Genomic DNA, 27,812 nt, shown 5'->3' on the forward strand with positions numbered 1-27,812 from the left:
AGTGTGTGCAGTCTGGGCCTTCGGTCCCACTGTCTGGTGTTGAAATAATTTTGTTTCGGATGTGCAGTGGTCTCTGAATTATGTTGCTAGAGTATTAGCGTGAAGGGGATGATTTCTGGGTATATCACAGTAGCCCTGGGATTAGTGCAACTGAACTGCACTGCTGACCGAAAATTCTCTTTATCCTCAGGACAGAATCTTACCTATTACCTGGTTAGCACCTGCACCAAACAATTACCGATTGCCCAAAGAAGACTGCAAGACTTGCTTCGTATTTCTTCGACATTTAAGAAAGTGATTTTTTGATTGCAGAGGACTCCTGCAACTTAAAGAGGAGCAAAGACGTGCAGTGATAGCAAGGTCTGCAGGGGCAGAATTGGTGTGGGCTTGTAGAATGGCACAGAATTTAATGGTGTGGCAAGGGACAGGTGTTAAGTGCTACAAAATTAATCTATTTAAATAGCTGGCTTTGAGGAAGAAAAAACAAAACAATTGTTTGAGCCCAGCTTGTCAAGCTTGATATAAAATGGAGCAGAGGTTTTTTAAATGGGCTGAATCAGACACATGGTGTGTTTCCTTAACACTATCATGAATGAGCTTCTGCAGAAGCAGGACCTAAGCATGTATGATTGAGCTTTTTCATGTGCAGATTATTGACTAATCCAGAAAAATCTGGTCCCAAAGAAAGGTAAATCTTGGCTCTGCCACAGGCTCTACTGTGACCCGAGGGCAGTCGTATTATCGCCTCTGCTTTTGTCCCCTCTCTGTAAAATGGTGATAAGAGCATCTTCTCATTTTACAATGGAGTAGTGACGATAAATATTAAGGATTATGACATGGTTAAACACTGTGGTAATGGAGGTCATTAAGCACCTTAAACACTTCTATTCATTGGCTGCTTTCCTAAAGTGAATTACTGAGCATTTTTAATTTTTCCCAAGTAAACTCAAAGAAATGAGTTGATAAGGATTAATAGATAAACCCTGCAAAATGTCAGTGTTAAACTGCATTGTGTTTACCGAATTATGTAACTGGAAGTTTTGTATCTTAAGTCAGCCTACCTCCTTTTCTTCGTTGCTTCCTTCGATGACTGTAAACCTGAAGACAGAGAGAAAAGGGAAAGTTGTTATCTGCTACAAACTGACTATGGCTACAAAAATCAGGGATTTGTGCATTTGTCATTTTAGGTCCTAGCTTTAGAACTGAAAAAGGTCAGGGGACTGAAGTTGATTAAGGCGTCTGTGACCAGTAAATAAAAACAAATGTTACGGAATTTTTATGGTACCTGTTGAGGGAAATGAAACACACATTTGTGCTTAAATATAAATTACAAAACAATGAAAAATGCATCAGGCAGAGTTGCATAGGGCATCTCAGCCTGGCTGTGGGTCCACCCCCTGGCCCAGGAGAGCTCAGGAGAGCTCCTGTTCCAGGATGGCCACAAGGCAATGCTGTGGCTGTTTCTTATCTCATCACCAAGGGAAACATCACTCCCTTCTGCCTCTGGAATCCCTGCTTCCACGCAGTTTGACCCCTTCTTGCAGTGGGAACCTTCTTGCCCTCTGTGTCAAATCATTCCTCAGTCACAGATTACCACCGCTGAGCAGTTACAATTAGAATTTCACCTGCACAAACAACCAAAAATCTCAGTTGTGCCACAATAAATGCATATGAAATAGTCACCAAGGGGAAGGAGAAGGGGAAGTGGAATGGACGGGAGGGGAAGGGGAAGGGGAGGGGGAAGGGGAAGGAGAAGGGAAGGGAAGGGGAAAAGAACTTCTCCATGGTGCTGTTTGCCTTTTCCTGAGAAGCTGCTTACACCAGTGAATACTCACATGAGGCACAGGAACATGCCACACAGCAGCAAAAATGTTGCTCACTTTTGTGGTAACATCTGGACTGTCCTTTCTGTACCTCACATCATCCCTTGTTGTCATGGGACTGTGGTAGGGTTTGTTCAGCTGGAGATCTAATTTCTGATGTCTGCTGTTGCTATGTCCCTGAGATGGTGGGCATCACCTGCAGGATCTGATATTTTCACAATTCAAATCTCTTTTTACAGTTAACATTTTTTTTCTCAAAGGAAAAAACACAGAAACTGAAATGTGATCAGGATTGAGTTTATTATTGAGGTGTCTGTGGTGTTGTAGGTCGGTATTGACATAAGTCAGATGAGACTGATTTATATTTATTTTTATATATTTATATATAAATTTATATATATATAAAAATTTATTTATATATTTTTATATATATATATATATTTATATGCAGGAGGGGTTTTCATGCAGCACTGAGGCAGCATTTGTCACCAGGAAGGTCAAAGTTGTGCACCCACTGGCACATTTGGGACAAGTGACATTTTCCTCCAATATCAGAAAACCTCATTTTTTGAAAAGAGGTTTTTCTTTCCATATGACACCCAAAGGAGGTTATAAGTGCAGTACCTGCTTTCTCCCTTTCCCAGTAGCAGGGGAATGCCCGGCTGTCTCTGTTGTACCATCTCCCGTTCTGTCCCCTGTGTATGCTGACTGGGGCTGGCAACCTAAAGTATGTCTGGGGGTGTGTTTGGGATAGGAAGGGTGGGACAGATTCCTTCTGACAGCCCTGGGTGTATGAGATGCTGGAATTCAGCTTAAGTATCTCTATATCCAGGCGTACTGTGATCTCAAACATGTTTATCTGGGCATGTCAGGTAGAGTACTGATAGTGTCATTGCCTCAGATGTTAATTTATAAAACTGAGTTGCCCAACTGAGTTGATCAGGAAATCTGTAGCTGCTCAAGGACTTCAGGCCTTCTGAATCCTTAATTACAGGATTGTGTTTGTTTATAAAGAATCCCACTAATTCATCCATTTAAAGGTCTTCGGGGAATACACAAATAACAGCATCATACTTTACACTTATTAAAAAGAAAAAACCTTTTGGGCAGGCATTGGGTTTTGAAAATACCAGGATAAACACTGGAAGTTGGAAAAAGGGTAGTTTTTCAGCTACACCTTTAAGAAGTTGAATACTCTACCAGTTCCATCTAAAGCTACTGTTATGATCCACATAAAATTACGTGAGAGAATACATTATTCACACACCTTTAGAGGTAGATATTGCATAGGAAAAAATACACACTCTAAATCTTTGGAGTTTCCAGCCAGTTCCGGCTGTCTCCAATGGACACGGCAGGACACAGGACAACTGTGAGCGGGAAGGAGCATCAGAAAGCAACTGCCCTGTACTGACCGTACATAGCTTATCTGCAAATCGTTGCAGGGTGGTAGATTTCAAAGTTCTGGATCTTAAAGTTACTGAATCATCAGAAGGAAGCCAAAATCTTCAGAAAACAAATGCTTGATTAACGTTTTATGTTGATGTATTACATTCATGCTGTAAATCAGGGTGGGAGAAAGGCAGAATATGCATCTTTTGGGGAAATAATTATGTAGATTCCTACTTGCTTAAGCTCCTAAAAAGGGGCTATGTGTTTTGTCTATATAAATTCCACTTCGCACCATAATTCTGTAATCAGCAGAAGTTGATATTTGAATCCAGAGAGCTAATTGGTTGAGCTAAAAACATTAAACAATCCAAGCTATATTTTCCAGGGGTGGAATTAATCTGTGGGTTTTATCTGTCTACAAAATTATATTGTTAATTTTGAAGGTAAAAAATGGGGGAGGGAGCAGAATCTCTCAACTTTGGCTTCACTTTGCCCTGCTTAAGTCTATCTCGCAGGTTGCTCAGGGAGGCTGTGGAGTCTCCATCCTTGGATGTATTCAAAAGCCGTCTGGACGTGGTCCTGGGCAGCCATCCCAAGGTGTCCCTGCCTGAGCAGGGGGAGTGGACCAGGTGACCTCCAGAGGTCCCTTCCAACCTCAACCACTCTGTGGTTCTGCAATCTTCTACTTCCGTCAGTGGTTTCTCTGATTTCTTGGTTGTTTTTTTTCTAATTTTAGTCCAACACCTAGCCAAATATACGATGACTTTAATGGCTGTTTTGTGTGTCAGAGCATATGTGCAAGGTTAGGCCAGAGGAAGGCATGGGTAGTCTGTAAGTGTATCTTCAAGATGGAGCTGCCAAAATTATTTTTTAAAGGTCTATTCTTTCAATAATCTCACAGCAACACAGTTTTGATGCAGAAATCTTGGAGGCAAAATACTAAAAGCAAGCCACTTCGGAGTTTGTATTTCACTTTCTTTATTACTATTATTTTCTATGGTGTGGCAAGATAACTTGTGTATGTCACAACTCTTGTAATAGTTGCAGGAGGCACTGGTGTCTATAAAGAGGATTCTGAATCACATCCTTCAATCGTTATAGTTTCGAAATCAATATTATTATTTTGTAAATTATGAGGACTGAGACATAAGATTTCCTTTGCGGTCTGGCAGAGAGGGAACAAGAATGATGTTTAAGTATATCCACTTAATTTCATGAGGTGAGATGAGCGGCAACCTTTGTGAGACCATTTCAGATGTGTTGTTGAAGCAGCATGGGAGGCTGTCGCGGACACCGACAGTAACTCTTCTGCAGTAACTCTGGATATATACAAAAAAAGTTAACGGCTGAGGTTTTCCAACCAACCCATTTAGCCAGCAGTAGACTACCAAAAAAAGAGACAAGAAAGGCCCCTTGCAGTTTATATGTGCAAAGACGAAGGTTCAGACTCAAGCCAGAGCATGTTTCAAAAGCAGCTGGGGTGGAGCAGGGAAGCCAGGTAGCGCATGGTAAACCTGACCCATTGTTCAGGGAGTCGGGATTCCTGAGAAGACTTCCAAAGCTTTACTGGCAAGCGGCGGCTCCAAGGAAAGGTGAGCGTCAGGAGGCGGATTTCCCTCCGGATGAGCCCTCCTCTTGGGACACAGAGGGCTCCTCTGGCTTAGTGCAGGGCGTGCATTTCCCAGGATGGGCTCACAGCTGCAGCGGGGATGCATTTTGGCTTTAGCTTCCTTTGTCCTTTGTAATAATCCCTTCCAGCTCCCTGACGCTGTGCACAGGTTTTAGCTTGTCGCTGCTGGCTCCTGCAGCGCTGCCCCTCGTCCTGCTAGCTTTCATTGATCGTGGCCGCCGTTGACGCTCACATACCCTTTGATAAAGTAGCTGTCAAAGCTCCTGTCCCTCCACAAGCCGTGTTAGGGACTCACTCCTCTCCGAGACGTTCATTAGTGTCGTTTATGTAACAGATGTTGCAAAGCGGGCACGCAGAAACACAGACGCTCGCACACCATCACTGCAAGGGCTGTCAGGGTGGCGATCGAGGGAGGATGGTCTGCGGGGCTAGAGTAGCTCCAAGGCATCTCTACGTCTGTTAGGAACAGCAACTAACGTCTCTGTGTGACCATGCTGTATTTTCAGCTTGTCATCATGGCTGGGACTGTTCTGCTCGCCTACTACTTCGAGTGCACCGATACTTTCCAGGTGCATATCCAAGGTTTCTTCTGTCAGGACGGCAATTTGATGAAACCGTATCCTGGAACGGAGGATGAGAGCTTCATTTCACCTCTCGTGCTGTACTGTGTGCTGGCTTCAACTCCGACAGCTATTGTAAGTATAAGAAATTACTTGAATTCTCCACGACTGCTCCATAAATAACAGTGATAGCCCTGTAATATCTTTGTCCCTTCTCCTCTCTTTTCAGCTGTAATTGATTTGCACTTAACTGGGTCTCTGTTTTCCTTTAGCCTAATATGATCTTCATCAGCTATCTCCAGAAGTAATTATTCTGAGGTAATCACAATGCAAGATTGAGGGCTAGAGCTTGTTAAGCCGTTTACAATAGCTTGCTCACTTCAGTGATTAGTTGTGAAATGCCTGGGCTCCAGAGAGGCTCTAATGCAAAGGTGGTGTGTTACTGGAAATAAGAAAACAGGATAAAGCTGAAGGAAAACCTGGGTCGGACATGCAGTATATCCAGGATTATTTGCTGCTATTTTAAAGGGATTGCTGAAGGGCTTTAAAAGGCTTAGATGAGCAGAAAGTTGCTCAATACAAAGAAAAATAAGAATGCTATTTCCTTTTTATTTATAATCTCTTTATTTTTGGCAGTCACATCCACTTAACTTTTTTTTTACCTGATTTTCTTTACTCTCCAACCAGTAAGCTGCAGTGTAGCGGTTCTGAGCAGATGAAAATGTCCAATTAGCTGAGTAAATACAATTCCAAACAGATTAATGCAGTAACTGGTTAGCAAAACTTTGTCCCTTTTCCTTTTTCTGTGCAGAAAGTTGCGAATTTCACAAATAGTCAGCTTTGCTGCATTTGTAATTACATTGATAAATTCCTGTCAGACTGTGTCTTTATGTACTTCGTTTTATATCTTTCTCTTTATTTCTTTGTCTTTAGTATTTCTTTCTTGTATTAACTTTGCTTTGCATCCCTTTCAAAAGTTGGTTAAAGCTGTACATGATGTATTTACTTGTGAAAGGTGAATGCTGCACCATAGTTCATTTAAAGTTTTGGTCTGCAGTAATTTTAATGTATGAAACGGCGTAACACAGAACGTGGTAAGAAATGTGAAAGGAATCTGCAGAAGAGAAGATAGTTTTTGGTACAGGACACTTTCTGAAAACAAATAGGGCTTCTGAGTTGGATTACATCACAAGTTTATGAAAATCCTCTACAGGAACAGTGTTATTTTCTGTATTGAAACTCAGTTGAATGTAAAGACTTTCATTCTACTTCATGCTGCAGTGACAAATGATTTGCAAATGAAAAAATAATCCTACATTTCACCAACTCCGGTGCCCCCCCCCTAAACATAGTGCCATTGTTTAATGAAATAACTTTCACAGGTGGTGTTTGTAAAGGGAAATTGAGTGTCACTACGATGCCTTGATGCCGTAACAATGAAGTTAGTGAGAGGTTTGTCCCTTGATTCAGCAATATGGCATTGGGGCGGGGGGCAAGTGGTACTGAGAATGTTGCTCTTTACTTGGATCTTCTGTTTAAATCCTTGATCTGACAAAGTTTGCTGCAAATATTTCAGGTTTTGCTCTGCTGGATCAGCATTTTCTTTCTTTTCAGTGACCCAAGAATTTTTTCCTAGGTACTGTTATTTATGAACAATTGAATTGGCGTCTTCTTTGGCAGATGAACAACGCTGGTTTTGTAGTTTCCATAACAGAAGGAATGGAAGGCTGTAGTGAATGTCAGATAAAGTTTTCGGGTGCTGAAGAGACAGTCAGCTTAGTGCTGTGTGGGGCTGGTGTGACTATCTCGTACAGTGCAAGCTGTGCAGAAATGCTCTCCTGGGTCCAGAAGTACAGTAATCACCCTAGATGATTGGATCCAGTGCTGGATGTAAGCTAGTAAGCTCTGGTGGTTGGGTTACGCTATGACTTTACACTGGCTATACTGCTTCAGCTAGGAAAGGTCAGGGGCAGCACAGGGCTCTCTGCACATCTCTACGAATAACCCCAAAGAGACAATAGATGAAACTTTCCTGGGAAAACACATTTCTTTCCATTTTTAATGTAGCATGTATTAATACATTATTTAATACATTATTTGTATTATTTGTATCATTCTATTGTATTATTAATACATTATTTAAGTAGTTAATGTATTATTACTTAGTATTGGGCTAATCTTCAACCAGAACGTAGGTCACAGGTATCTTTTTCTGTCCCCCCGACTGATGCTCATTACAGTGTTTTTATATGAGTCATTTCACTTTATTTGTCATTCTGGTCTCTTTCTGAGAGACTTTCCTCTCCTTGCTGGCTGATTTCAGACTTCTGCTTCAGCTAGCAGCTGACTCTGCAGACTGAGTTTTGGCAATGGTCATTAAAAGAAAGCTAGTAAACGAGACAGAAGGTGAGCTCCGAAGGTCCCTAAACTCTGTCCTTGCATTGCACTGCTGGTCGAACCACTCAGAGTGTGAGTATCCTCAGCTGCCACCCAGCACCCAAATGGGTGCCGCTTGTCTTTCACACTGTCACAGAGTGGGAAGAGATGTTTGATTCAGTTGAATCTCCCAGAGGTTTCAGTGGAAGGAGCAAGTGCAGCTATTTCTATTTATACTGTGATAATTGTACTCTCTCTCAAAAGACAAAAAAAACCAAAACAAATTCAATTAAAAAATAAAAACACAAACGAAAGAACCCACACCGCTGTGCTTTGTGGGAGGGAGCTTTGTGTGCATTCGCTGTGGGTTAGGTTGTAGCTTCGCTCTCCACACCTTGCTCTCAAGAATTATCTCTGACATCCTGCAGCTCCCCTGGGAAGAAATGACGTAAGTCAAAGGTAATGCCAGTCCCTCCTTACAACTACTTGTTTCTCCTCTGCAAGATACTTCTCGCTTCACTTTCTGACAGCAAATTGCTTGGTTTGGCTAAGAGCGTTTACAGTAGCAAATCTGATCTCTCTGTGTTGCCTGCCTATTGCCACTGTCTTGATATCTCATGGCACGAGAGGAGTGATTATTGTCAGAAGGGGTGGAACCCAGCAGCAGTGGGGGACCACTCATGGTACTAGTTCACAGCGTTTCTGGAGCTATGGAAAATAGTCTAGGAGTTAGTAGAAGCTCCACCATCTGAGAGACAAGCAGCGTTTAAGTGCAGTCCTGTGTGCGCAGGTCTGGAGGGGGCTCAAAGCCCAGATTTCAGCATAGCTGTGAGGTGTTATAAAGCTTGCAAGCCGAAAGGGAGCATCTTTGTGCATTTAATGGAACATCTTTGTGTCTCAGTCATTTGGCTATGACAGTGGCCATGGGGAAAACAAATGCATGTCTTTTATTTCTTCCCTGACAACGCTTCTCAGAAGTGCTGTTTTGCGTTGGTACCACTGTATGTGCATTTCCCTGCACTTTTAGTGGCAAAATAAATTAGACTGGCCTGGTTTTCTGCAGTTTTATTTGTTTTTCTTGAAAGATGTGATGCTGCTGCCTCTGTTTAACAATTTTTTTCTGCTGTACTGGGTAGTTAATCATACATCAGAATTGAAAGAGTCTTTTAATGTTCCTACGGATAACCTCTTAGTCTCTGATAATGAGAGTTTCTTGCAAGGGGAGATGCCTGAATCTCATGACAACACTGTTAAATAAATGAAAATCATGTATGCCTGACTCCGTTCTGTGAAATGCATTTTTCTTGCAAATGCTCCGCTGAGGATAGGTCAAAGGTTTTCATCTGCTTTATTAATTTTTAATTTTCTGAGTGTGGTGGTATTAGCATCTTTGCAGCAAAGTAGTAGGCTGTGGTGAATTTAGTAATAAATTGCACCTACATAAGGAAAAATTTATTTTTCTTTGTAAAGAAACAACTGGACAATTTATTTCAGATTTAGTGATTTATCCCCTGAAACATACATCTTCAGACTCAAGTAGCATATTTTGCTGTCGACGCTGGTAGAAAAGGGGGATTCCCGGAATCCTCTCTGATCTGGATTGAACGTGTAGTTATTTGTAGGTTCTGGTGCCACAAAGAGCTTTACAACATATGTATGGTTTCATCTTCATCTCATGCCAGTTGTTTCTAATGCCTTTTTTTTTTTTTTTCTCAGATACTTTCCCCTTCTTGCAGGCTGATTTCAGTTGTACTGATGTTGCTGGCGGTTGTTTAGTGAACAAGTGCTAAATCTCCAGCATTCCTGTTGTCACGCTGAGATGGGTATAGGAATGCTTTTAGCCTGTCTCATGGTAAAGTAGAAGCTGTGGTTAAATCATTTTAATTTTTGCAGGCAGGAACGCACCATCCTTGTCAGTCACAGGAGGCACTTTGGTACCGTACCTACCAGCCAGTCTCTGGGGGCGAGGGAAGGGGAGTGAGAAGGAGGATATTTGTCTGTGCAGCCTTGTGAGAATAGCACAGAACTTCGGTCTTTGCCTCCACCGAATTTCAAAGGATCTGAAGTTTCCAACTTACCAAAAACTGCTTTTTTCTTGGGCTTCAGGTGGCCTACAGCAACATGTCTGTACATTTGGATAGCTGACCTCTGCATTACAGAGCTTTAGGCAGACAGGCCCTCATTTTGGTGCTTATAGGTACTTCAGGAAAGGTGAAATTATCCAGAGAATAATTGTATTTTTTTTCAGACTTGGAGTTCTTGGAACGCAGACCTTTTGCTGGCAGTAAATATAGCAGAGGTATTTTATTCAGCTAGTTTTCCAGTGATAGGAAATGTAAAAATTAATTGCAGGTTGAAAGTGTAAGCACTGGAGCTTCAGTTCCATGATCACAGGTCTGGTGAATTTAAAAGTGACCTATTCCACAGCAGCATGCTATGCAGAGCCTGGGATAAAGCGTAGTATTTCAATGCATTGTCAATCCCAAAATAATGGGGTGAGGAGGGGTAAGAAATAATAATTCTTTTAATTTTTGCCAGTATGAGAACTTTATGAAAATAGTGTTTAAAGTGGAACAAGCTGCTTTGCAGAAACATAAAATTTTCAAGCCATTTCCTTAAAAATATTCTGGGATGACTCGACCACATCCATTAGCATCTCTCAAGACTAGCTTTCCCCGTTACGAGCTTACTGCAGATCAGCCAATTCCCCAGCTGGTACTAAACAATCCTTCCAGAGTTCAGGGCTGCTGCCCGCGCTGCTCTATCCATCGTGATCTCTCTGCCTGCCCCGGAGAAGCAGAGAAGTTTAGGAACAGAGCCAGCTCACCAAAATGAATACTGAACAGCAGCAGACGGCTTCACGGGCACCATTCTTCCTTTCCTTAAATTAGAATAGAAAGTGCTGCTACTGTTTTCATGCAATCTTCAGTTTCTTTCCTTCCATTTCCAGTCTGGAAGTGGCAGCCTATGTGTACTTGTTAACTGGCCAGTTCTATTAATTTGTGCAAAGGAGTATTTGTCTACAGATAATGTTGGAATCCATCAAACCTAACTGGTCTGATCATTAATTAGAAGATGAGTTACAGTGTTGATCAAATTTACGGGAGGAAATTAGCGGGAGGAAACTGTTCAAACTTCTCTCTACAATCTGCTCTCACCTCCCAAGCTTCAGAAACATCATTCTTTTAGATGGTTTTCCTGTTCTCTCTGCCACCTTGCCTCCTTGGCTTTGGCTTAGTGCAGCCATATTATTACAGTGATTTATTTCCAGAAGGAAAGCCAGGGGATTTCTGCCTCTGTTGCCTGATTCCCTTGTGGTAGCTCAGGTGCTGGGAAAACCAAGAGTGGCTAGTGCAGCTCAGAGCTCTGTTACAGTAGCTTCTTCCCAGCTTTTCCGGGCAGAAATCTCAGGGCTCTGCTGGTGACGATGCTGCCAGAAAGCACAGACTCTTGTGCTAGAGTCTCCTGCCCACCATGCTTCACCCCAATGCCGGCGTGGCAAGAGAGGTCAATGTCAGTGCCTGGAGTGTCCCTTACTCCTCGTCAAGGAAGCACACATCCCTTTTCCAAGGAGATGTGGCGCACGTGGCACCCGCGTGGTCCTGGCGTTCAGGGCTGGCCTGTGTTTCAGCTTGGTCCCAGAGCAGGGGGATCTCCACTCAAGGGCAATTATTTGGCTACACCTTCCTTTTATTGTTGGGAAATGGAGCTAGGGTTGCTCACAGGGTGAGGATGGAGGAAGAGCCCCACTGCTTGTCAGATGTCCTCTGCCAGTGGTGGCTTGTCCTCCCTCCTTTTGAGGGAGGGACCCAGGTTGTGAAGTGGTGAATGACAAGCTGGGATACGTGGGAGTGGGGGAAAAGGTGTGCACATTACCCTGTGCAAATGTTCATATTCTGGTATTTGCACACCACTCTGGAAAACAATATATACACCTGGCTTGTTTGGTGTAACACTTCCAGACGCTTCCACTGCCAGTGCCTCCAGGACTTACTAATGGTCCTGGTCACATTCCAGTTTCTGAGGAACAATGCAGAGCTGTGGGAAATGTCTTCTCTTGATTAGAACTTCAGCATATTCTTTTAGAGAGTTTTACCACAGTAAATTGGGGTTTTTGAGCACAATGATAAGACCCAATTATGGGGTTTGGGCAGGCTAGAATTCAAATTGTGGATTTTGGCTCTTTTGACGTGGAATAAAAGAAACCAATTTTCTTTTTCTGGAAAAGGACTTTTAACTGGTCTTTGCTGATGTTTTCATTGAACAACAACAACAAAACAAAAGGGAAAAAAAAAACAAAACCCAAAATGATATCATAAGTATTGGATGCAGATTAATGTTTTGTCCTCAGAAGACTATGGGTGAGCTGGCTCTGCAATGTTCAGTTGAAGGCATTGCTTCATTTCCTCTTATAGTTATGCAAAATACAACATTGGTTCCTGTGGGCTAGAGAAGACCTGCCTAGATGGTGGTGGCAAAGATGAGAGAGTGTCTGAGAAAACTCTGCTGGTCCCTAGTCCTCATGACCAGCGATGGTACTGACGTTATCAGAGAAAACCTCTGGCCTTCCAAGCAGGCTTGGGTCAGGGTCCCAGCTGCAGGTCACAGCAGAAGTGCTGTGTCCTGGAGAGGGTGCCAAGGCAGACCTAGGTGACTGGGTGCCTCCTAAGGTGTCTTTTCTCAATACGAATGTTGCTCCGTGTTTGCCATCCCTGTATGACAATGGAGTCTCAGCTGTGCAGTTTCAATATTTGGCCCTGTAGGTAGCAGGTAGGGTGGCAGATCAATAGCCCTCAGGGCCTAAGGCTAACTGTGAGGGAGATATAAGGAATTAAGGAACTAACAACACTAAGTGAAAGTCAGTATGAGCCATGTTCTTTGTGGGGACTGTAGAGAAGATGGAGACAGACTGTTCAAATCACAAGAGGCAGCCCTGCAATGGACACAAGCTGCAAGAAAATAATCTGATCAAATATTAGGAAAAATCTTTTTACAATGGCAGTAGTCAAACCTGAGACAGTGCTTGCCTCGAGGCTGTGGGGTCTCCGTTCTTGAAGACATTTGTGACACGACTGCTCAAGGCTGTGGTCTGTGCTGCCCCTGCTTTGAGCAGGGCTTGGGCTGGAGCCTCGGGGACCCCGTCCCAGCTGAATCATGGTGTGATTCCGTCTCTCTGCATCCTGTAATGCTTGTGGGAATTTTCTGCTGTTGAACTAACGACGGATGAATGGAGCCATGACCTCCCGTGCAGAGCCTGAAGAGCGTCTCTCTACCGACCCGCAGCTGCGCTAACACAGGCCTCACAAATGCCGTGATGCCGAAGGGCAGAATTTCTTTTGGCCCAATGCAGACCAGTGCTGATGAAACACCTGCTGGAGCACTTTGCAAAGGTCACGTTTCGGTGAACAGGCCTGCTTTTCCCAGGGAGAGTTGAGCGGAGTCATTTTGGAACTGGCTGATTGGCACAGAGAGCCCCATAACCCTCATCTGTTTATATTCTCTGGGTTTGAGTGCTTTGCACATAGCTTGTCTCACAGCCAGTGCCTTCCTTGTATCCGCTCCTCCCCTTGGCTGCTATTTGAATGGTGCAGACTTGATTAATTTAGTTCTTTCTATTTGTGGCATCAAAAATGCAGCCACACGCATCCTTATAGATCATTCAGGAAGTGTCATCCAGCTTGCTGAAACCTGCCCAGAAATGAGAGCGATGATGCCCCGAGACCCAAGTTCACTTTTCTGTGCTGCCATTTTTGTGTGTAATAGCATGTCTCTGGATGCAGCTTCTATGTAGAAAATGGGTTTAACAAGGATTGACTGTGTCACAAAGATGCCGTTGGAGTAAGCAAGTCGAAAGATTTAAAAACTCCTAGAAATCAGAATAATGTAAACTTAGTCTGTAGAAAAGACAGAGAGATTCTGTCTGTACTTCACAAAATTCTTCCTAATGTGGGATCTCCATTGTCTTGTTCTGATCAGAAATGCCACCAGTTGTACTTTTAATGGAAAGCAGAAGCATATTGTTTCACAGAGAGACTTCTGGCAGTGCCAGGCTGTGGGCACAACTGTGTTTCCTGCGTCCCTGGCTCATGCTCCTCCTTCTTTATCTGTGTGGAATTGCAGCTGGAATGAAAACTGTCTGTGGCAGCTTTCACACAACCCCAGTGTTTGCTGGAAGTGTGAAAAAAATAGAAAAAAATAGTGTTATCCCGTTTGTCGCCTCTGTGTGAGTGAGTGAATGAGAGGCAGGAGGGCTGTGGAGACGCAGCCTCTGCCAGCAGCAATGTGGGGCTGCGTGGAGGCAGTCAGGCCAGATCTCATAGGAGAAGAGGGGCGAGCAGTTTGACTAAGCTGCAGTGATCTGTAGTGAGTTTTCAAAGGCTGGTGGGGAAGAAAGGAGGTGAGGCTGGGGCAGTGTGGCTGGTGGTGAGCCAGTTTGTGCATAGGAGGAACTGAATTGTGGCACTCTACATAGAATCATAGAATTGCCAAGGTTGGAACGGACTTTTCAGGTCATCTAGTCCAACCATCAACCTAACTCTGACAAAAAACATCACTAAACCATATCTCTAAGCACTGTGTCTACCTGTCTTTTAAAATAACTTCTAGGGATGGTGCCGCAACCACTTCCTTGGGCAGCCTGTCCCAATGCTTAATAACCCCTTCAGTGTAAAAATTTTTCCTAATATCCAGTCTAAACCTCCCCTGGTGCAATTTGAGGCCGTTTCCTCTTGTCCTGTCGCCTGTTGCTTGGGAGAAGAGATCGACCCCCACCTGGCTACAGCCTCCTTTCAGAGAGCGACAAGGTCTCCCCTCAGCCTCCTTTTCTCCAGGCCAAACAACCCCAGCTCCCTCAGCCACTCCTCATAAGACTTATTCTCCAGACCCCTCACCAGCTTCATTGCCCTTCTCTGGACACGCTCCAGCACCTCAATGTCTTTTTTGTGGTGAGGGTGAACACAGTATTTGAGGTGCAGCCTCACCAGTGCCAAGTACAGGGGGATGATCGCTTCCCTAGTGCTACTCACCACACTGTTCCTGATACAGGCTAGGGTGCTGTTCGCCTTCTTGGCCACCTGGGCACACCGCTGGCTCATGTTCAGCCGGCTGTCAACCAACACCCCCAGGTCCTTTTCCACCAGGCAGCTCTCCATCCGCTCCTCCCCCAGCCTGTAGCGTTCATGGGGTTGTTGTGACCCAAGTGCAGGACCCGGCACTTGGCCTTGTTGAACCTCATACCATTGGCCTCGGCCCATCGATCCAGCCTGTCCAGATCCCTCTGCAGAGCCTTCCTACCCTCAAGCAGATTGACAGTCCCACCCAACTTGGTGTTGCCTGCAAACTTACTGAGCGTGGACTCGATCCCCTCGTCCAGGTCATTGATGAAGATATTAAAGAGAACTGGCCCCAATACTGAGCCCTGGGGAATTCCACTCTTGACCAGCCGCCAACTGGATTTAGCTCCATTCACCACCACTCTCTGGGTCTGGTCCTCCAGACGGCTTTTAACCCAGTGAAGAGTACTCCTGTCCATGCCATGGGCAGCCAGTTTCTCCGGAAGGATGCTGTGGGAAGCTGCATCAAAGGCCTTACTAAAGTCCAGGTAAACAACATCCACAGCCTTGCCCTCATGAACCAAGCGGGTCACTTTGTCATAGGAGGAGATCAGGTTTGTCAAGCAGGACCTGCATTTCATGAACCCATGCTGACTGGGCCTGATCACCTGGTTGTCCTCCATGTGCCGCATAATGGCACTCAGGATGATCACGCATAGGAGTTTGGAGAAACATGGCTAAGGAGGAAGATTTTGGCTACTGGAGGAGAGGTGAGGCATAGCGTGGCCGGGAGTGAAGCAGGGGTGCCGTCCTCTGCTTTGTGAGAGGATTTGAGTTGAGGTACGAGGGTAATGTCCTGACTGAGAGAAACCGGTAAAAAGAACAAAAGTCTTAAAGCTGGACCCATCCTTGGCTGTCAGCTCCATCAATAATTACTTTTCTAAACTGAATGTAACTCTTCAAGGCTGCCCCCCCACCCTCACCCCACTGCACAGTTCCCGCAGGAGCGCTGCTCCGGGATGCGGCTCTTCTGCAACCTCCTTTTGGCTGTAATACTGATTCATTCCTCAGTAGTTTATCTTAGTTTATCCTTACAGATATCCTTACAGCTCTTCTTGACGTTTACCCCAATATATTTTTAGAATGCAGTTGTGCAAAGAATCGTTTGGCAAGGAGACTATGAGCTTATCAGAAAGTGTTACAGGAAAAAAATGTAAAAAGATCAGGGTTCCATGTCCCTTTAAACAAAATAGTTACATTGTTTTGTTGATTACGTTGATAATTAAATTAATAAATTGTTGGTAATCTGTACAGGAGTGCAGGGAGTATTGGGTGCTCATGTTGTGCTGAGAACTTGAAAAGGGAAGATGTGATATTTCACTGTCTGAAAATGTCAGTTCACAAGTTGAAGGACTGTCATTTTCAAATCTATCATGGACAAAAGGCTGTTGAAGAGCAGAACTGGACAGATCATTTTATCCGTCTCTTTGCTCAGGAGGAGCCAGAGAATAAGTAAAGCACGTGCAGCAGAGGTTTTTTGAGAGCTGAATGTTGAGGAGCAAGTATTTGGTGACTTTGCCAGTAATGGGGAAGCAGAGCTAATTGAAGAAGTTTTCTTAATGGACAGGTTGAATTCAGCACAGGAAAAATGACTGCTGGGTAGGTATTTCAAACTCATACTGAGGCTTTGGGGTGTCATCACAGTATTTTTACCTAATAGTAATACGAAAAGGAATGTAAGCAGGAGTGTCCAAGCAATATAACTTCAGTGCAGTTGAGCTGCCGTTGCCTTCAGGAAATCACGAACAAAGTCACACCCAGTGGCACTACCTTTGCTTCCCTATTGCCGACATCACCTCAGACTGCAGATCACCTGTCCTTTCAGTCCCCAACCTCCACTGCAATTTTCTTGTCATTTCTACTATCTAATTAAGCCAGTACGCTACAGCAGTTCGTTAATCTTGCATTGTTTTCCCAAATGGAAATAAAATAAGTAGCTTGCTTGCTGTTTTCTTTTCCTACCCGTATCTGTGTGTCTATATTTAGATTTCAGATTTAGTACTGAATTGTACCAACTCCTGGGGTGCTGATTCTGTTCTGGCAGAAACTAAGGTACTTAACAGTGTCAGTGATTGATTCTGGGAGGCCAGCTGGACAACTTGGCTGGATGTGGACCCTGCTCATGCAGAATCATCAGGTTTTAAATCATGAGAATCAGCGGAGTTACTTGACTTCAGAAATGCCTGGAGAAAAAAAAAAAAAAATCAGTTCTTTGAGGAGCTATTCAGACCACATTAAATTTTGCACAGGTAGATTAGCTATCAGAAGGAGGTGCCCAGGCCTCCATCGAATTTTTAGAGAACAGCAAGGCTCGCTTTCTAGAGCCTACATTAAACATATAAGGAAACAAAATCCTCAAATTCAGGCAACTAAATTCAGTTCCAGAGATGGCACGTAGGAATACTCCAGTTATGTTGAACCATCTTATATCACCTCACAAGTACAGCATTATTACTATACACCTAAACTCTGTATTAAACCAAAGGCATCATTCACTTAAAAAATCACATTTTGATCTGTTACACTATAGGAAAGCTGGGATAACTGCTTAAATCAGTGGAATGAATTGAGCAGATTTATAGCCTGGCAAAGTTTACTCCTAAATCTAAGTGGAACTAATCTGTCCACATGGGAGTTTCTAGGAGTATGCCAGACAGCTAAATTTGTAGAAATAAAGATGGGAATTGAAACAGGAAAATACTCAGTTAACTTCAGATGCCAAGGAACTTTAAAAATTTATAAATTTTAAAATTTATACCTAAATCTCTATTATTTGAAAAGTTTAGGGTTTTTAAAGTCCACTAACCCATGTCTTTGCAGAGTAGAATTTCCTCAGGGTGTGAATTGTTTCTCAATGTATGTGTACAGCCCCAGGCAGACAAAGAGCTGAAGCATTAATTCAAATTTCTGAACATTATCGTAATTCAAATAATAAACGGTTGGAAACAGAGTGTCACTTTTAAACTGCTTTAGCGCAGATGGTCTTTTTCTTAATTCCCAGCCCCATAGTTAGTGAGCTGAGCTTATTGAACTGCTTGCCAATTCTGTTAAGAGCAGATGGAGTGAAATGGGATAAAGGCAATATTTCAGTGCAGCTCCCATGCATCGGCTCCCACCCCCAGATGCCATTATCGACATACATTTTACAACTCCACATCTCTCGCCATCGGTGGTTAGAATTATAAAGAGGTTGAGCATACTTGGCTTGAATGTCAATAATCAATAAGGATGTTCATCTGGCTTAATAAGGATAAATTGTTGCCCTTGAAACAACATACCATTCCAGCAGTCAAAGTGAACTAAGACTAGTTCCTTCATATTTATGCTAACTCTGGTTGTCTGTTTGCATGTGTGTGCGCACACGCACTTTTGTTATGCATTTCTCTTACCATTTCCTAGCACTATGGATTCCTCCTGTCTGTCGTATAATAATGCATTAAATTAATTCTTTTGAGTGCTTCCCTTCTAAAAGCTTATTTCTTCCACTTCAGACTGGCTTTTTTTTTCTAAACAAACTTTGAAAACAAACTTTGTCTTTCTAAAAAGCTCCCAGTTTCCCCTTCTGAAGCCTGATGACAAAATGTACTAGGTGGGATTTTCAGAAGCGTTATCTGTGAGTGGAACATCGCTGCTTCTAAAGCCTGTGATCAAATTCTGTCCAGCTTTAGCTAAGGCAGATAGACCTCTGTGCAACAGATTTAAATTAATTCTGAGTGCTTAGGAAATACCGTTCTCACTCCTATGGGAATCAGTTACCATTTTTACAGAAAGCGTGAATATTCTGATCACAAAAAAATACGTGATACATAAGCACCGCTAACATCAAGATCAATGGATCCCTGGAGACTTCGATTTTGATGTTTTAATAAATAAAACAGGATGTTCAGTAAATGAGACAAGCCAGAAGTCATCATCAGGCCCTCAGAGTAGCTGGCATGTGCAATCTATGGCAAATAGCTGAACTCCTCCTGCATAAGTACCAGTGGCTGCATGCAGCTTTCCTTGTGGAACTCATCCCAGGTGTTTTCTGAGAGACTGTTGTCACCAGCCCAGGCTATGGCAGGGACCAAGCTAGCAATGTAACTGTACGGGGGATTGGCCATGCTGCACCCTGGCACTTTTTACTTCATTAGTACAAATATGATGTGTTTGTCGAGAATTTTCACTGACCTCCACAAAAGTTTTGTGACTTCAGATCAGTTTCCACTGCAGGGATGTCCTTTGTCTAAATTTCTTTTTGAAGTTGGCAGGAGCTCTGTAACTTATCTGGCAGACGTAGAAGAGTATAAGTTTCAGAAGGTGTGGAGGCTGCAGGAAGCATGCAGTATTGCTGGGGCTTGCTGGGACAATATTGGGGTGGAAGTCTGCAGAACTACTTTCCCCTTCCCCGATGTCTAGAGGCCTTCCATCTGTGAAGTCTATACTGTCAGTAAATTTTAAATGCTGATAGCAGGACATGACAAATTCTGTGCCAGTCTCAGTAAAAATAGGAGCTTCTGGCTCCAAGGGGTGAGGGAGATCATCCTCCCCCTTTACCCTGCCCTGGTGGGGCCATATATGGAGTACTGTGTCCAGTTCTGGGCTCCCTAGTTCAAGAAGGACAGGGAACTACTGGAAAGAGTCCAGCAGAGAGCTACAAACGTGATCAAGGGACTGGAGCATCTCTCTTCTGAGGAAAGGCTGAGAGACCTGGGTCTGTTTAGCCTGGAGAAGAGAAGACTGAGAGGGGGTCTTATCAATGCTTGTAAATATCTAAAGGGTGGATGTCAAGAGGATGGGGCCAGACTCTTTTCAGTGGTGCTCAGTGACACAACAAGGGGCATCGGGCACAAGCTGGAACACAGGAAGTTCCATCTCAACATGAGGAGGAACTTCTTTCCTTTGAGGGTGGCAGAGCCCTGGCACAGGCTGCCCAGAGAGGTGGTGGAGTCTTCGTCTCTGGAGATATTCAAAACCCGCCTGGACGCGTTCCTGTGCCACCTGCTCTGGGTGACCCTGCTCTGGCAGGGGGTTGGAGTAGATGATCTCCAGAGGTCCCTTCCAACCCTACCATTGATTCTGTGATACACAGTATTCGTAAAGCTCTGCTTGCCTCCCTATCCCAGAAGATAGTATAAGACAGTAAAATCTGCTGTGTCTTGCCACTGAGTGCAAGAATGACAGATTCTTTTCTTGGCTGGGAGCTGTGTCTATGTCGAGCAAGTGTAGCCCCACCATCGAAGTGCAATGTCCCAAAGACATTGTGTAGTCCCCAAAACTGTTGTGTAGTATTTTCTGTGGGCTGGAACCAGACACACATGTTTTAATGTTTGCTTATATAATTTTTAACTTTCTGTCTCTTTTCCTTTCCTGCCAGATTTTTATTGGTGAGATATCCATGTATTTCATAAAGTCAACCAGAGAAACCCTAATTGTTCAAGAGAAAACTATTTTGACTGGAGAGTGCTGTTACCTGAACCCACTGCTTCGAAGAATAATACGTTTTATAGGTAAGCATCCTGAGCACTGCAAGTTTAGTCCCTGTTTGCACCAAAACAGAATGAAACATCCTAATAATCTACACCACAAAATTAATTAAGCTGTGAAATCTTTGCAGGCGTCTTCCACCTTAGAGGGATAGTCCCCCTCGGGATTTGCAAGGTAACGTTCAAAATGTGCCATATCATGCTGTCTGGAGCTGGTTTATATCCTATTCTGCTGAGCTTAATGCTTCTTCTGGACCCTTGAAGAAAGGTTATGCCAATCAAATACTTATATGAATAATTCCATCATTGCTATTCTATGTAAGCTACCCATTTTACTTACAAATTGGTCTCCACCAGCCCATCTCTTTGGCGTTTTTCTTTTCAGCTCTAATTTTAACATCCATAGCTCTGCCATATAATGCTCAGCTGAGCACAGTGTAAAAAAGCCTAGAGCCCACTTCAAAATAATGTTCTTATTTTTATTGTATTTGTTTTTTGTTAGAGCTTTCATTGAGTTAATTGCTGAGAAATGAATGAAGAAGTTCTGTCACTAAACCATTTGGAGGTTGCTTTATATGGTGCTTGCAAGCCGCTATGCATTTTCCATGCTGTTGATTAGTGGAAAAAATGTCTCCGAGACCTTACTGAGGGAACTGTCCCATGGTTCTTTTGGAGCAGGCAGAGGAACAGCATTGCAGCTTGCGTTTCCACTGTGGTACTGGCAGAGAATCTTGTTGTCCTCTGAAGGCTTCCCAGTTCACAGCCATTTATGGCTGCCCAAACCACACCCTTTGTTGTTTAGAAATGAGGAGGGATGTTGCTCACTTACTACTTCCTCGTAGCAGCAGAGTAAGAAGTAAGTTCAGCAGCTCTGAACTGCACGTGCAAGGGGCTCCAGTTTCCCTCCTTCTTGACTCGATCATGAGAAGCCCTGCATTCATGCAGGGGATGGGATGGGATGGCTTGTCTTGCTGTCTGGCATGGGCCAGCGGTAAATATGTCTCCCCACTGACAAGAGGGGCATTGCCCACAGAGCACCTCCCTCCCTGTCCACACTTAGAGATAAAGCATCCTTACACATTGCGTCTTACAGGGAGCTGGGTCTGAATTCACAGTCGGAGTTAAAAGAAGCAACAGAATAAAAAGCTGAAAATACCTGGATCACTTTTTTCCCTGTCACTGCTGAATTTTTGAGCTTTATCTGGAAGAAAAACATCTGCTGTGACTGTGGCAAGGGTTGTATTGCTTCCACAGAGCCACGGCCCTGGCTGCAGGCAGGGATACTTGCTCAGAGCATAGAGTTGAAAAGTCTTATCCTGTGCTAAGTTTTTCAGCAGCAGCAAGTACATACTGCAAAGAAGGAAGAGCCATGGTTTTCTTTCTCCCTCTCTGTTCCTCCTGCTTTATGTATGGAAGTTAGGAATTTAAATGTTCTTTTACCTTCTCCCATACTGGGGGTGGAGACGAACCACCTGTGGTTCACCACTCAGGCCTGGCCTGTGTGCTGCTGATGAAACAAAAGACATGGGAATGTAGATAAAAGTAAAATACCCTTGAGCTTCAGATAACCTCTAGGATATATTGATGGATAGTAAACTGCCATTAAGAGAGAAGCAGGGTACCAGAGTCCACTGGACCACCCAGGGCTGTTTGACTGTTCCAGGACATTCAGCATGTTGCAAAGTCCTAATCAAATACTCTTGCCTGCGGGGTCAGCACTAAAAGAGTTTAAACCATGGAGGTTAAGCACTTGCTCTATATATTTTCTTATACACTTAGCTTTACTCTTAAACATTCATGCTATTGTTTCTCTTTTGGTGGAAGAGGAGGGGATAGTGATGGTACAGTGGACTCTCATAGAGTAGCAGGACATAAACCCTGCTAGAGAAAATAATCTTGGCTTTGCAGCTTCATTTTTCTTTCTGAGAAAAAGGAAGTTAACATTATTAGGAAGGGCTTAAAGTGTTGCTCTCATCTCAAACGACACTGATTATTTGCTTGTTTTCTTCTGAAACCTTCTCCCCGCCTCTGCAGTAAAATGCGAGAATCAGTGTTTGTTGAAAAGTGGCTGAAATAATTAATGAAAGGAACTAAAAATAACTGCACATTTTTCATTGAAATTCCCCCTATGTTTTGCAAACATAACATGGACTGAACAGCTGTAGGCCGTGCTGGATGATCAGGGAAGTTAGCTCCATACAGTTGGTTACTCCAGAAAGAGCCTACCTGGATGCTTGGCTCCGGAGAGACTTGCCTGTGTCTTCTCTTGACAAACTTGAGGGCTATAAGTTACAGAGCTGATTAAATAGGTTGTCTTCCAAGATACCCCAGCAGGCAACCTGGCTTGTTCCAAAGAAGTCTGATGCCAGTTTAGTCTTGGTACAAATTCATCGGACTATCCACATCTGCTGATTTCTTTTGGCCCACATGTGTGAACAAGAGTCTTAAATGAGTACCTGCCAAAAGCAGTAATTGAACTCCGTGGAATATTGCCTTATAAGTCATTACAGTTGGTATTGCTCAAAAGGATGAGAAAAATCCTTCACGGTATCTGGGTGCTCTTGTGTCAGGAAAAATGAACGCTGCTTCCTGACCCTGCAAGGCACATCATGGAAAGCTTTTGAGAATTACTGTTCCCAAATTTAAGAAAGGCAAAGGGGCTTTTTCTCGCTCCCTGACTCTGTAACTAGAGTTGCTGGGAAGAGAGGGGTTTTAAGAGATTTTAGCCTAAATGTGCTTTCCACAAAACAAGGAGAAAGTTATAGATACTTCATTGAGCATTCACTTAGATTTTGAAAGGAAAGAGAAACAAAAAGGGAAACTACAGACTTATCTTTTGGTGATATGAAAGATAAGCACCCTTGTCGTACTGTCTCCACAGGATCTTCTGGATTTGGTTGCTAGACTTGAGCTTTTTCCCACTTGGTTTTTTTTCCATGCATACAGAATGGAGCACTTTTTTGCACTTTGATACTGGTGCAAAGAATTAAGCAAAACCAAAGACCTGCAACTCTTCCGGGATGATGGCAAAGCCCAATGTTTCTTTTCCTTGATTTTTCTTATCTTGCCTACTACAGTCTCTGCTTATTGTCTCCTTGTTTTCCTCAAGCCCTTTTCGGCTATCTCTGTCTAAGATTCTCCCCTCCTTAGTTTCGTGGGGACCTTGGATGTTGAGCTTTGTCTTAAGTCCATCCCTGGTTCTTTGTCCACAGGAAGCAGAACCAAAATTTCATCTTGCTTCCTGGCCCAGGCATGAATTCTGCACGTGGGTAGACATTGCTTTTGTGGTGAAGGGCTGCCTCTCAACTTGTTGTCAAGTCCTTTACTGCAACCTAGATAGGTGAAACCTGCTATGTTCCCTGTACTTAGAAAATCAATTCCTTTATCAGTGGAAAAAAGCTGGCTTAGCTTGGGAACATCAGACTTTGATAAATGTCGCAATTTGTTCCATCTTCCTTTTTACCTTTTATAGCTGCTTCCACAGACATTTATTTTGAAGATTTTCAGGTCGAACAAGCGATGTGCAATTGCTTTGGATCGTTTTTTTCTATATAAAATATTGGTGCTGCACTGCTGTTCTTTAGTCCCATCATCTCTCCTCCCTCCTGTCCCCACCCCTCCCAGCAGTTTTATTATGAATTTCTGCTACCAAAATTTGCCATTTACATGCTGGACCTTTGAGAAACCAGGAGGGAAGAGTGGTTGTTTCCTGGCCCTCTGCCTCTTCTCCCTGTCTCCCAACCTGAGCACACACAGACTTTTGTATTTTTATTCACCCTTTCCTGTGGTAATTTCCCATTCAGTACTTAGTCAACATCTTGCCATCTTGCATTTGCAAATAGAAGTTATAAATTATTTTACCATTATTTAGTGAATGGTTTTAGTCAAGGATTTAGTGTGTTTCTATACACTGCTATCATACCCCCAGGATCATGGATTCAGACCTCCCTGGCTCCGTTTGGCAGGGTGACTATAATGTGTATTGTGTTTCATTTCATTATATTAGGTTTCTAATCCATGTGATTAAGTTGTATACCTGCAAAGCCCTGATAACACGCAAGTAGCCTCTCTCCAGTTCAGATATTTATAAATGCAATGTGCTTCGTGAATTTGTTACCAGTGTCTTTTACTTTGGGGCTGCATAATTTGCAGTTAACAAATGGCGCAGATCAGCTTCTGCTGACAGCTTAATCTAAAGCATGGTGACACCTCACAGTGGGCAGCTAAATAATGAAATTAGGGCTTTATTTCAGTAAATTAAGGCTTTAGTTCAGCAAATAAAGGTTTACAAGATTTATACACACATTGAGTTTATTGTAATAGGATAGATACACCCCAGAGCTCTGATGTCAATCCCCTAGGCAGCTGCAGGACATAGTTTGCCTGACCTTATCCTTCTGTTTGCTTTAGATCTGAAGTTCACTGTGAAATGCAGCACGTTCTGTTATCAACTGGCTGCCTTTCAACAGGGCTCAAGCTGTATTTTGGTGTGTGCTGCCGCAAACCTAAACTGCTGCAGCAGCTTAAACTACGGCGTGTCTCCCTTTTTATCACCGAAGAACCACCACAATGAGAAACAGGTCACTGTGTTGGGAACAAATCAAACCTTACTGGTCCCTTTTATGCCAGTCTCTGAGCTGGCTATTGTCTGGATGAAAAAATGATAGTTGTGAAGCAGCGAGGAAGAAAGAAATTCTGCGTGTCTGTGGGGAGGAGTCTTGAGGCTCCAGAGTACTTTTGCACTGGGAACTGAATTTCTTCTTGCATGCTCAGACCACACATCTTCCTTCTTATGTCTTCAGGGAACAGTATCCAGGCAGGATACTCACAGGTGAAGCACAAGAGGCAGTATATGCCTGGAGCAGTGGGCTTTGTAGGGTCTTCACTGGGAGATCAAAGCCAATCCTGGGATCAGGCTGTGAGTGCTCGGAAGAAGCTTGCTGTTGAGCCTGTTCCTGATGCCATGGCAACAGACAATAAATTTCCCTGCAACCCCTATCTCTTCAGTTGTAAAATGGATTAATGATACAGATCTTCTTTAACGACACCCTTTAAGATATAATGATGAAGGGTGATTTAGCAGAGTCTGAGTCACAGGACTATAAATGCATGGCTTTATTGGATGCACAGGACTATTAGAGCAAGACCTTCAGAAATGGGCTGAGGATCAGCATTTCCATAGAGCTAGGAGCCCTTCCAGGGACTCCCTCTATTGAAACTCTAATATTCTTTAAAAAACATAGGGGTGGAAAAGGGTTTGGAGGAGTATGAGTGTGCATGTGTAATATGAATATTTTCTGAGTAAATTAGGTGGAGTGTGACAAATTCAGATAATTGAACGGGCACTGGGAGAGAGAGGAGTGCCTAAATAAATGCACTTGGCTTGGGAGAAGACATGACGATATGTTACTGAAGAGCACAGCTTCTGATGTCTCATGAGCCTTTCAATGCATTGTTTCTTTTGTCACTTTACTTAAGGGTTTCATGGTTTTTCTCTAAAAAAGCCTTCTACCTCCTTATTCTCATTTCCACCCACTGGCTTCTCACGTCTCTCTTCCCAATGTCTTTTCAGCTGCTCTTCTACAACTCCCAGGGGGGTTTTTTGTTGATTTTTTGTTGCAGGGTTTTTTTTTGTTTTGTTCTAAATCAGTGGCATTTTAAATGTCTGTAATATTGCGAGTTTCCATGGATTCAACAAGCAGCTGCAGTCACTGATGTTAGAGAGAGTTGGGGTGGAAAGGGAGAGCTTGAGCATGAGTTGCAGGGAGAAGACAGGGTTGTGCTGAGGTTACAATGGGGAAGGAGAGCTGGATTCTTCTTCAGGGCAGATGCGTCTTTTAGCAAAAGTAATAGACAGAGCTGGAGGTGGCAACATTGATGAACAGCCCCACAGGGAGCTTGGTAGGAGAAAGATGGTTAGATTAGTGTGTGTCTGAGAGCCCAGAAATTATGGGGTTTTGCTTGGAGGACTTTTTGGCAGCAATTTAGGGGGAGGTGTAAGTGGAGAAATTAAAACTGAAGCATTCCAAATTCAAGTTGCTGAAGATTTAGATTCTTCTACCGAGGCAAGTATTAGTTCAGGTAAGATGGAGCCAGAAAGATTTAAGGTTCATGTTGTCTATCCTCAGCATTCTTGAACAGGACTTTCCTTGCTTGTTCTTTTTTTTTTTTGTTTGCACATATATTTGTCTAAGGTCTTTCTGACTGGAGGTAAAGGTATGCTCAGATCTGATCCTCAGTTCCTTCTTCTTGGACTCTGGGGCAGCTAAAGAAGGCAGCAGGGAGTATATCCTACCCTCTGTCTCTGGCCTAAATTAATCTCTCGCCCACTTACATTCTGCTTAGTGGTTTGCCTTCTATCTTCTTCTTTCTGGCTGCTCCTGACACACACAAACACAGCTGAGAGCCGGGACAGTGAGAAAAAGTCAGGAAGCCTTTCCAGAAATAGCTTCTGCTCCTTCTCTAAGCCCTTTTTGTGCAGCCAGATTGTGTGGCTCACGTGTGTGAAGGGAAGGAGAGGCATTAAGTAAATGAAATTAACCTCTGTTCCATCCTTTCTGCTAGTAACCAACTGCAGAGGCTGTAGGTCTTCTTACCACGTGGCTTGCACTGTTTACACCTTCTCTCAACATATGCCAAGTTCTGGACTTAAGTTCACTGACAGTGAAAAGTTTTCTAGGTTTCTAAAGTTTTCTACGCTAGAGTGAGCACAGTAAGATAAAGCGCTTGCTCCTTATCAGGGTGAGATCACCCCCCATTACATCTGATCATCAAAGCCTGGAAGAGGTACATGTTCTCGCATTCTTTGTCTGTGACGTTATATCACAGACTTCAGCTGTACGACCCTGAAGAAATGGGGCTAGTTGCCCTTCCTGTGAAGCCTTTCAGCAGCAATTTGTCTGTCTCTAAAAACCTGGCAATCACATCACTGCATTCTCGTGTTCTGGTCAGTTAGCTTAGCTGCTGTAGGTCATTGAACAAATCCATTGAACAGATGGATTCCTGAGGTACAAAAGCCATCAGGGGACTCTCCACCACTACCCAGGCTCACTGGTGTTACAGCCTTTAAATCAATTACAGCCAACCCTATCCCAAAGTCTCCAGAGAGTAAATGATGTGTAATCAGCAAGGGTTAAAATTCCTGCTATCTGAATTCATTGCTGCTCATAGCTATGATTTTCATATGGTGCAGTTTGGCAGAGCTGCAAGAGGGAAATCAGAGTGATCAATATGCATCACAGTCAGAGCATGATAAAGGTTGCAGCCGTGGCTTGTTCTGCTGTTCTGCAGAGTACTGCAGTGCTCAGGAGCTGAGCCTAGGCCAGCACTTCCAGTGCTACCAAATGCTGAGAAAATGCAGGTGTTTAAACTTTTTTTTTAGACAAAAACACTGGACCACCTTTGTACCTGTGCACTGCCTAGAGACTGAAAGCCCATGAGCTTTTTCTGAAACA

The 27,812-nt window shown here is 43.4% G+C and overlaps 1 protein-coding gene across 4 annotated transcripts in view; it reads left to right on the forward strand.

The window, feature by feature from the left end:
- PLPPR1 (phospholipid phosphatase related 1) overlaps positions 1-27,812 on the forward strand; it is a 137,615-nt gene that overhangs the window by 95,392 nt on the left and 14,411 nt on the right. For all 4 annotated transcript variants that reach the window (XM_074570198.1, XM_074570194.1, XM_074570195.1 and 1 more), the window contains 2 exons: positions 5,352-5,540; positions 20,250-20,382. In XM_074570198.1, the coding sequence (XP_074426299.1) occupies positions 5,352-5,540; positions 20,250-20,382 (322 nt within the window). The remainder of the gene's footprint in view (positions 1-5,351; positions 5,541-20,249; positions 20,383-27,812) is intronic.

Source organism: Larus michahellis, chromosome Z, assembly GCF_964199755.1.
Source record: "Larus michahellis chromosome Z, bLarMic1.1, whole genome shotgun sequence".
Lineage (NCBI taxonomy): Eukaryota > Metazoa > Chordata > Aves > Charadriiformes > Laridae > Larus > Larus michahellis.